The sequence below is a fragment of the Hirundo rustica genome, chromosome 3 (genome assembly GCF_015227805.2).
Source record: "Hirundo rustica isolate bHirRus1 chromosome 3, bHirRus1.pri.v3, whole genome shotgun sequence".
In the NCBI taxonomy this organism is placed as follows: domain Eukaryota; kingdom Metazoa; phylum Chordata; class Aves; order Passeriformes; family Hirundinidae; genus Hirundo; species Hirundo rustica.
In genome coordinates, this window is record NC_053452.1 from 16,914,784 (window position 1) to 16,925,333 (window position 10,550).

General features: G+C 38.7%; 1 protein-coding gene across 1 annotated transcript; it reads left to right on the plus strand.

Annotated features, from left to right (window-relative positions):
• Window positions 1–206: 206 nt before the first annotated feature.
• Window positions 207–9,212, plus strand: YPEL5 (yippee like 5). The gene is given in 4 exon segments (XM_040058114.2): window positions 207–240; window positions 5,353–5,394; window positions 5,397–5,485; window positions 7,062–9,212. Coding segments are annotated over 4 exon segments (390 nt in total). The 3' UTR covers window positions 7,287–9,212.
• The last annotated feature ends 1,338 nt before the right edge of the window (window positions 9,213–10,550 follow it).

The window sequence follows — 10,550 nt, forward strand, 5'->3', positions numbered from 1 at the left end:
AAGGCAGCCTCTTGTTGGTAGGTGCTGTGCCCTGCACTGGGATGCTGTTCCAGGTCAGTTTCTCTCCACATTTGGCTACATGTGGTGGTTTCAATTCTGCATGTAGGCAGAGGCCAGGCCCTGTTTACTTGGACAGTCGCAGAAGTTGGTGGTGGGCATTGAATCTCCGACCTCCTAAGAGACTGACCACGTGTGTATTTTCGGATATGCCGTCACCTGTGAGCAGGGAAACCTGGGAAGGTAAGGAGCAAGTTTTATTTTTTTTATGATTCTTTAATGTGTGGTTGTGTAGCTGCGCTAAGAGTTATCTTTCCTCTTTTGTCCATCCCTGAGATGAGAAGAGGAAGCTGAAGCCCAGTTCCTGAGATGCCATGATGAAGTTTCAACCTGGTTCCAGGGTAAGTACATCTTGAGAATGTTTCAGTGTGCTTAGGGGAATGCATAACCCTTTCTCAAATGGTAGAGAATTCTTATTTGCTCACAAAGGTAAACGTTTTCATTTGGTAAAATGGGGAAAGAGAGGCAGTCACAGTTTTTTGTCCTTTAACTAGCAGCTGTTCTCTGTTGTAGATGTGAACGCAGTAGATGGTGCTGAAGCAACACTGAGGCTCCTCCTGTGAAATATCCGCAGTCCAGGGGGTGTATAGAGAAAGTGCTTGCTGGCTCTCCCAAGTGCTGATGGTCCTGTGTCTTCAAGAGATGCATTCCAGGACAAAAAACACTGACTGTTAGTTTTAAAGATGTTAATAAATAATTCTTTGTTATTAAATAATTACTTTTTCATTTTATTGATGGTGATGGTAGGCAGATGAGGTAGTACCAATACCAGTGAGGGGTGCATCAGGTGGTTTTGGGTGTGTGTGCAGATAGTGGTCAAATTTAAGCTGTTGAATGTCAGCCCTTTGATATGGTTGTTGCTCAGTGTTGCTGAAATCAATACTGAAAGTGTTTGGGGAGTTTGGGAGCTACTGCTCTGGGAATACACATTAGCCACAGTGCTTGTGTTTCCTGTCTGTCCATGCACTCTCTGGGAGAACCATACAGGGAGGAAGTCTTTCGCAGTGTGATTAAGAAGTGGTATCGAGGTTTATGCTGTCATGATAATATACTGTCAAAATCATGCAGTCAGCAAGCCTGAACCTGCTAGGTAATATGAGCATTCATTTATTGCCTCTCTAAAGGTCCTCTCAGGAGGGTTGGTCTGGGTGCTGAATAATGGCAGTGTCATCATCTCTCACTTAATAAAGTACCCCTCTCTTGGAACTGGGGATCTTGACAAGCGATAGATTCTTTATCTCCCATTAAGGAAAGTAAGTCAGTCTGCCTTTCTTGCAGCCATTCATTTAATATAATGAATTGTGTTTGGTAATTTGCATGAAGGCAGGAGCACTAGGACTTCATCCGCTGATATATACCCAGTAAAGAATGCATAGCTGATTTTAAAGTGAAATCATGGGCCAAAAAAAATCTGTTCTTTCCTCAGCATTTAGTTTTGTGAATAACCAAGATCTCTGTCCACTCCTGGAAATTTTTGCTGGTACCATGATGGAATTGGTGGGATACAGTAGTGTCACTTTCTGGAGCTGTAAGTAGCACTAGGAAACCTGACTGGTTTTCTGGACCAGTGGAGATTATTTTCTGTGTTTTTAAGTGTAAATAGTGAATGAATGGCCAAGTGCACTTAAAGTATTTCCTCCTGCTGTTTGGAGAATCTTAAGCTTTAGAAACGCTTTTATGTTTCACAATTCTTTGGAATTTGGATTGTGAAATCCTCATTTAAGAGAGTCTTCCCACTGCCTATCAAGCTGCCTATAAGTGGCTTTTCAGATTCATTTGTGCATGTGTGAACATAAATAGATGCCCGCATCTTTTCGATTGGTCGTAAAACTATGGGGAAAAACATCTGCACAAAAGCTTGGGTGACTTTGTACACACCGCTTCTGTTTGTATGGGGCAGGAGCCTGAGAGCAATGGAGAATTGCTTTCCCCTTTTTCCTCTTGTGCTTCTGTTTTTTTCCTGTGCGCAGTAAGTGTGCCCTACAGTATTCAGCATCCTTACATAAGGAGAGAGGAGTCTTTATCCACAGCAGGTACCTTCTGATTTGGGCTTATAAGTGAATACCATGTTTTTATCTTGGGGAAGAAGAAGGAAGGGGAGAGCATGAAATGATTCCAAGTTGAAATTAGTTTCTCTGTTTTACAGGAGAGGAAAAAAGCAAAATTTCCATGTTAGGCTTTTAGAAAATTCATGATAAAGTGTGGCATTTAAGTCTTCATTACGAGCAGTCATTTTGTAATTTTTTTCCTACTTTTTACTACTGTGAGGAGTAACATAAAGACTAATGTTTGGTGACTAGTTTTATAATTTCTCAGGTGGACCCTTAAAAATTCATTGAGTTCAACACTCAAAGCTGAGGTCAGAGGTAGCTGTAGCCTGATATGTATTTATTTTGACTGAAGTCCACCAGGTGGTAGTTAAGTGTAGAGGTTACTTTGAAAAAGTTAGACACTCTAGTAACCTTACAGTATTTTAGTAATTTCTTAAGAAAACATACACAAAAGCTACATTGTTTTGACTGTTACAATGCTGACTGTAGAATTTAATTTTCCATTTTTTAAAAATCTGTATTATTTCAAGAATATACATTTCTTTATGCACTGTATTCTGAAAAAATGTGTTCTGGTACCAGTTGGTTTGTTAGATTCTGCTGCGATTTTAGGTTATTTTTGGCTCTTTAAGGTGACATAAATAAGTGAGGATTTTGGGCCTTCTATTACTAGGCAGATTTTTCAGCCTTACGTCTTTGAATGTATTTATTTATGCATTTATTTTATTGTTTGAGATTTTTGGGACTCAAGACATCAGTCCATGTCATAATGCCATATCCAGAAGTAATACATTTGTATATTGCTGTGACTTCTAATTTGCTTGTTAGAATTGCACTTGTACTCCCTTCGGAAGTATTTAATTTCCATTTTTAGCATCTCTGGGCTACTGCTTTTCTGAGGGCACTGACATGAATTATTATTTTAGGCAGGTGATGCACTTGCATTTGAAGTGTTTAGGTGCATTTTTCAAAATGTCATGCTGTGCAGGGTCAGACTGTGTAAAGTATCTGTTCTGGACACCAAGCTCTGTGTTTGTGTGCTCCTGGAGAGACAGGGACAGGTTTGGATTTACTTTATGTTACCTTCTAAAAATACTGACAGGGGTGGGCACTGTGTTTACTCTGAAGAAACACCCCTTTGGATGCTGATTCCACATTTACTGTGACTTACGATCAGTTAATTGTTTTGAATCCACAGTACAATCAGCACAAAGATAACATTATCCAAAATTAGGAAGGATGGCACATGGACCTAGGCCAAGTGCCTTATGGGCATATCTGTTACAATTGCTGTAATTGCTTGTATTTGTGGTTTCTTCTGGTTGGCGACTTTGACTGATACTTGTTTATTCACACTTATTGTCTGTTGATTTTCCTTCATTCTGTCACTATTCACTTTTTTTTTTTTTTTTTTTTTGCCTTTGCTTGCTGGGAAAGATAAAGGCATATAGGAAAGGTATAAAGCTTAGAGAAATCTAAATGAAAATGCTTTCTGTATTCTGAGTGGAGTCACACCTCTAATACTCAGACCTGCTTTATTTATCCTTTGAAGAAGAGAAATAGTATCACATCACCTTTAAAAGGAAGAGTCATGACATTGCTTTTAATTTTTATGTATCCTTCAGGTGGGATACAGAAGATTAATAGTGATTTGAAAAAGCTGAAGGTAAGGAACCTGAGCTAAAATAACTCTGTTCAATATTAGGAACCCTTTTTGTTGCCTCACATTGTAAGAGAACAAGTGTGAAATAAAGCAATTGGAAATAAATCATTATGTCAATGACTTCTGATGTAAAAAATGGTGTGTGAAGTCCTATGTGTGCAGGTGCAAGTTTTAGTCCATTTGCTTTGTGCATGTCAGGAGTTGGCTTTAAGAAACTGATCCCCCCAAAATTGAAATGAGTTTAAATGAGGTATTTGTGCTTCTTAATGGTGTCTGACTTAGAATATTCAATTAGATGAGCACAAAATTTGATTGACTTCTCTGATGAACAGCACAGTCTCCTGCTCTGAAAAGCAAAAACCCACACAATTCTAATATTGCAGTGTGTCAGATTTACTTTGCATTGCTGTGCATGACAAGAGCAGAGACAATACATTTTTCTGATTCCACATCTGAAGCATAAATGGAGGTACATTTAACTTGTTTAACTGTAGAAGTTTAGTTATAAAACTTCTGCAGTTGAAAAGGAAATAACATCATAATTTAATTCCTTTGTCGTGTTATATCATCCTTCGTGATTTAAGTTTTTGGCTCTACGTTCTGTGCCTACTCACTAGTTAACTTTGAGTAATTTATGTTAGTTGGTGTGAAGTGGTGAGACACTTTAATTTTCCTAAGTAGTGAAGAGCCTGATTTATCAGGCACCGCAGGTCATCTGCTATAAAGTTTTTAAGTTCTGTTATTTTTATCATTTGAGTTGCTGAGGTATTTTAGTGATGAGGGTTTGCAAATACCTTGGATAAATGATGCGGTATTTTGTATTTGGATTAGACAACTTTAAGCATTTGTATATAAAACTGTCTGGTGTAAGACTGGGTAGATTGTTTATGATGTTGAAATAGCATCCAACCTTTCCCTGTGTTGGTGTGTATATGAAACAAAGAAGTGTCAAGTCAAATACAGCAGCCAGGGTGCTATACCAACATTCTGAGTGGTGCTGTTGTGTGATCGTGTGTCATAAATTGTGCAAAGCTATGGGGAAGTGACATAATAAATATGTATTGTAAAAAGTGGGGGTGACTTGGGAAAATTAAGCTATAATTGTCTTGGTGACTCAGTGTAATGCTCAGTGCTTGATTTCTTAGTGCTGACTAAGATGAGTGAGTTGCTGGGAATGTACTGAAATAGAATTTCAGTGTCGTGTTAAAGGAAGTGGAAGCTTCTGAGTTTAGAAACTGTAGGGGCCAGTAGGGGGTCTGCAAAAGTCTGAACAGTATTTTGAAGGTTTCAGTTTGTGTTTTTCTCTTTTAATGTAATTAGTTTGTATTTAAGTCATCTTATTGGTAAAACGGTCACTTTGGGAAGGAACTTGTCTTGATGAGAGGGTGAAGGCAGACCCTAAGTTCAGTAATTCACCAACAGAGGAACGACTTTGAGCAATCATTAGCTTGAAGAATATTCTGCTATATATATGGGATGTTTGGGGGTTTCAGGTTTTTTGCTGTAATTTTTTTTTACATGATGTTTCTTTCTGCTTTCAGATCTTGAGTGTAAACTTACATAAATTCTAAAAATGGGAAGAAATTTTTTTGGATCATATTGGTGGCACTCGCCTGTTCTCCTGCGCAACTGCGACACGATCCTGACCAACCGCTCGGAGCTCATCTCCACTCGCTTTACAGGGGCCACAGGAAGGGCCTTTCTTTTTAACAAGGTTGGTAAGAAGCTGGAGGAACTGCTATTTACTTTTGAAAATGAGTTTGTGGGATTTGAATCTGTCATGAGATCGAAAAACTTCTTGGCTAAAGTGCTGTGTAATTACTATTTTAACTTTTATTCAGCTGTCTTTGAAGTCAAATTTGACATTTACTGTTGGATGGTAAACTTGTTTAAATTAGTTTGTCTGCAATACTGAAGGACTGTGAAGAAGACTGTGTATAAAGAGGCATCAGGCCAAAACTGATGGAGTTTTAACTTCACAGACTTCTGTAATATGAACCTCAAATTCACTCTGAGAGTATCTGGTGTCTGTCAAAGGGTTCCAAAGCTGTTTTCACTTTTATGCAATTAAAAAAAAAGTCTATATAATATTTTGTTTAATTTCTGAAATGCATTTAAGTTAACAGTAGTCCGGCAATTTTAACTTGCCACAATCAATCACAATCTCTTTTACAGGCAATTATACTCTGTTTTGGTTTAATAGTTTTTAATTGATCTGATTCAAGAGATTGAAATACAGAAGTCATAATTTTTGAGTGAATTATAGGATTATTTATTAGCCTTGCATAAAAACTTGTCTGTAAGATTAATTGAAAAAATTGTGATTGTCCTTTGCTTTCTCACAAAGTTCCTGGTTATTTAATGCTTGGTGTATTTTAGTTCTGTTTTTTCTTATAAGCCATTCAGCCATGGGCAGAGTTGGTAGAGGCATCAATAATGTCTTAATGTTTTATGTTAATAAATGTCTTATGTTTTGCTGTGGGACTTCTAGTATCCTGAATCCTGTCAGTAGTGAGAGATTTCTTTCTCATCCAATAAGCTCTGGATCCTGGGGTTCGGATGTTTTTTATGTTAAATAGTGGGGTTTAATTACAACAGTTTGAGTTTTTGCATTTCTGCAGTCAGAAGCCGTACATTTAAAGCAGTCAGGTGCAAAGCTGAGAAAGCAGTGCAGTCCTATCTTTTAGAATCAACATATCAGCAGTTTGAGTATAGTTCTGACATCAAATTTTCAGTGAATTAAACATCCTGGTTTTGTGGTGGTGCTGCTAAAGAAGCTAAAATTAGATTTTAAGCTGCTGATACAGCACACAAAAAGGTACATGATTCATGTCTACATTCTCAGCCACTGACCCTGGCTTTTTCTTAGGTAATTATTTCAAAAGCACCACAAGATTTTTAAAGAAGTACCTCTTCTAATATTTTGTTTCTGAGTTCTGGGACATGGTGATCACATCAGCTGCTAGAAATGGGTTATATACATTACAACTGGATTAATATAAATTTACAAGCTGCTCACTGGGAGTTTCTCACCCAGAGTTGAACAGAGAGCTTTTTCATATTTTGTGATAGCAATCCATGTCTCTCAGTTAAAATGTGAGGGTTTTACATCACTGTGAAGCACGTCTCTAGCGTGTTACCTTCTCACGGAGGAGACTTTTTACGCTGCAGTTTTCAGGTCATGTGCAGTGCCACGGGCTCTTTCCTTCTAACGTGCTGATACCATTTACCAGGTTTCCCATTGGCAGACTAATCCTTTGTGTTCCCTGTGCGCTGTGTGTTTGTCCCAGGTGGTAAATCTGCAGTACAGTGAAGTTCAGGACCGGGTCATGCTCACTGGCCGCCACATGGTCCGGGACGTGAGCTGCAAGAACTGCAACAGCAAACTGGGCTGGATCTATGAGTTTGCCACTGAAGACAGCCAGCGCTACAAGGAGGGCCGCGTTATCCTGGAAAGAGCCTTGGTGCGGGAGAGCGAAGGCTTCGAGGAGCATGTTCCATCCGACAATTCCTGAAGAGGCTCCAGTCTCTTCTCAGGTTCTCTTCAATTGAAACTCAAATATAATAAAATCAACAAAAAAATCTGCTTACATACACTGTCACCTTAGCATCAGAGTCGGATTCATGGACTACAAAGTGGGAAAGATTGTGAGAATATTTCAGATGGAACCTTCTTTTCTTTATTCCTTTTATATTTTATTTTCCCTCCAGAAGCTGTTTGTAGAAAGAATGTTGTGCAGATGCTGTAACTTTTTCTCTCTTTCATTTACATCTGTTAGATTTGAGATTGTATCTTAAGGTACAGTGGGCTAAAAGGAAAATATTTGCAGGATTTGTCTTTTGTTGGAGAGAAATTCAATGAGTTTTGGTTTTTTTTTTAGTTTGCACAAACTGATGTCAGCATCAACTTATTTTAAAACTACAGATTTTTTTTTAAAGTATATTCCAAGTTTTGGGTAAAGTTTTTAGTTAGGTTTCTGGTTTTTTGGGCTTTTTTTTACCCAGCTTTTTTCACCTGGTTTGCTAGTTAAAGTGAAGAGATCCGAACTTGTGCTGAGTGCTAAAGGTTCAGTGTTGGTACGGCTTGGGCTGGCCCATGTGCCATATTCTTGTTGAGGTTGATTGGTAGCACAGAGCCCATTATTTCTTGTCATTCTTGACCCAAAGATGTCACCATTCCTTGTTTATTCGTGAAGTCCCATTCACCATGTAAACTGGTGTTGATTGGAAACTATTCTTGAAATAGGGCAAAACTGCTTGGCTTTTTTTAACTTTTAACAGATGTAACTTATGAGCATAGTAATAATATAAAGTAATAGCTGTCTGTTTAGTCTTGCATTGCTTACGAATCCAGCTGTGTTTGTAATGATAGGGATCCACTGAGAAACTACTGTTTCAGTAGTCTTTTTTTTTTTCATTTCTCTACTAATCTCATTAAGTTAGACAGGGAATTGCAAATCTTAATTCTTCTTCAAGTAGCTTTCTTTAAACCCAGAACTTCCTATGTTAAACACAGCTGCTGTGTAAAAGGAGAAGATTGCCAGCATGTTTGTTCATGCATAGAGTTATGCAATCTGCATCTCTTGAAAAGATTAACTTAAACAGCTTGTTTTCAAATGCTGCTTCTGGTGTTGAAACCTTTATCTTTCAACTTTGTTGAACTTTTTCATTGTGATGTTATGTTTTTATCTTTCTGGGCAGCAGTACTTGTCAGCCTAGTAGTAACTAGTGACTTGGATTCCTGCTTTGTTCTTGTAGAGGTCAGCTCTGTTTTAAACAGTGATCTTGCTTGCCTTTTTTAGAAAAAATGCTCTTCATTAACTTAACTCAAGGGTGCCCAAACACTTTTCATTGTGTCTTAAGCCATAAGTTAGGATCTCAAGGGCTGAAATTTATTTGAATGTTAGATATGTATGATTTCTTATCCAAGATATGAGTTGGTTGTGGTTTTTTTTCTTATCGTGGATTAATTGTGGTCAGCATGAAATAAGTTACCCCACCCAGCCAAAGAGATCTGGGTTCTGACCTTTCAGAGTAACTTTTATTCTCTAGCCACAGCTCTATATCTGAAACTAAGATGTGGAGGGTGACTATGCAGAGTATTTTTCTTAAATTTTTTTTGGTTGCCAAGTGGCAAGTTGGACACCCCTGACTTGAATCTGCTGCCTCTTTCATGTAAAGGTAGCCTTGTTCTAGAAGTGTCACATAGAAAGAAAACAGAGTAGATCGCATACCAGAGCTGTGCTTGAATCAAGCTGCTTAAACAATAGTGTACTTGTGCCTCAAATTAATCAGTTTTTGCACTGAGTACAGTAGTACCCCATTATCTTGTACTTCTGTCCTTCACAGACCCTGGAAGCACCATTAGCATGGTTCTCTGCTGTACTTTTCTTGTACTTCTGACATTACAGTACAATAAAGTATGTTTTGTCCTGAACTGATCTTTGCTGTTCTTTTCGAGTTATTATCACAGAATCTGTCAGCCAAGTCACATAACCCATCTTTCATTCCTTGTGTTAGTTTCCACAGCACAGTGACAGGCGGTTGACGAGCATCTCTCTCTGCATATGGGGTAAAAGAGTTCTGTTGATTTTGGAAGGTGCCAAGTAGAGCTTCATGCATACCACTTGGACACTTGAAAGCCTTCAATTTACTCCTGTTAAAGAAAAAACAAGAAGTGTCTCATTTAATGGAGTGGTGAGTGCCAAATGTCTTTCCATGACTTTGACAAGACAGCAAGCTAAGCAAGAATCCAGCTTCTGCAAGAAACTTGAGGTTTCGGCTTCTGAAATGGCTTGGGAATTAATGAATTGGGTATTATATATCTGGACTTTGGTGACTTTTTCCTTTAAAGTGTTCAAATGTATGTTAGGCAGAAACTTGCTAGCAGCTGGTCAACTTCTAAAGCTGTAGATGAAGAACTAGATCAGAGGATCATTCTGTTGGTGTGATGGAGACTGGGGCTCTTATTCTAAATTACATTAAGGCCATTTTGGTAGAATGTTGGTGCGAGATGCTAAAAATTGCTTTTCACAAAGCCTTTGATTTGAAAAACACATGTGAGGTGAATTCTTAAAAATCCCATGAGACTTAAGCAAGTCCACTGCAGCTTAACAGCAGTAGCCTTTGGCTTGCTGTTTTTACTTACATGCTTTGTAAGCTCCTGTATCATTTTTGATGGCTCTGGGAGAGTTTAGCCTCCTATATTTTGGCTGCTCCTCCTTGAGACACTTGGTGTGTGAACACAGATAACTTATCTGTGGGGAACAAAGCCATAGGTTACAGCACATCTAGAGACAGGAGACATTGCTATTTGGCATCTGCTGCAATTTCGTTGTAGTGCAGTAGCCTGGGATTCTCAAACAAGGGCTGGCACAGGAAAATGTGCCACTACAGTGATCTTTTGCCTGGCATGTGGTGAGGCTTTAGGTAAAGAAGGGAGCAAGGAAATTGCAGTGCACAGCAGATTGCACTGTGTGTTCCTGGAGACCTCAGAATCTCTGCTGGTAGGCTGCAGCTTGGGCCAGCAGTGATGCTGTGACAATTTGCGTGACACGAGCTGGATTAGAGTTCATGTCACCCATGCTGTGATCTCATCCTGTGGGTGTACTTGAAACTGAAACACTTCCTTGCTACAGTTTCAGCAAAACACAGCTTTGGGAAGGGAAAAGGATTGGACGATGTGCTTGTGAAGTGAAAAAGCGTTTTACTTATGCTCTCCAGGGATGCTAGAAGAACTTTGGAGATGACATACATGTCTTGTGGCTCTGTTAGAAAAA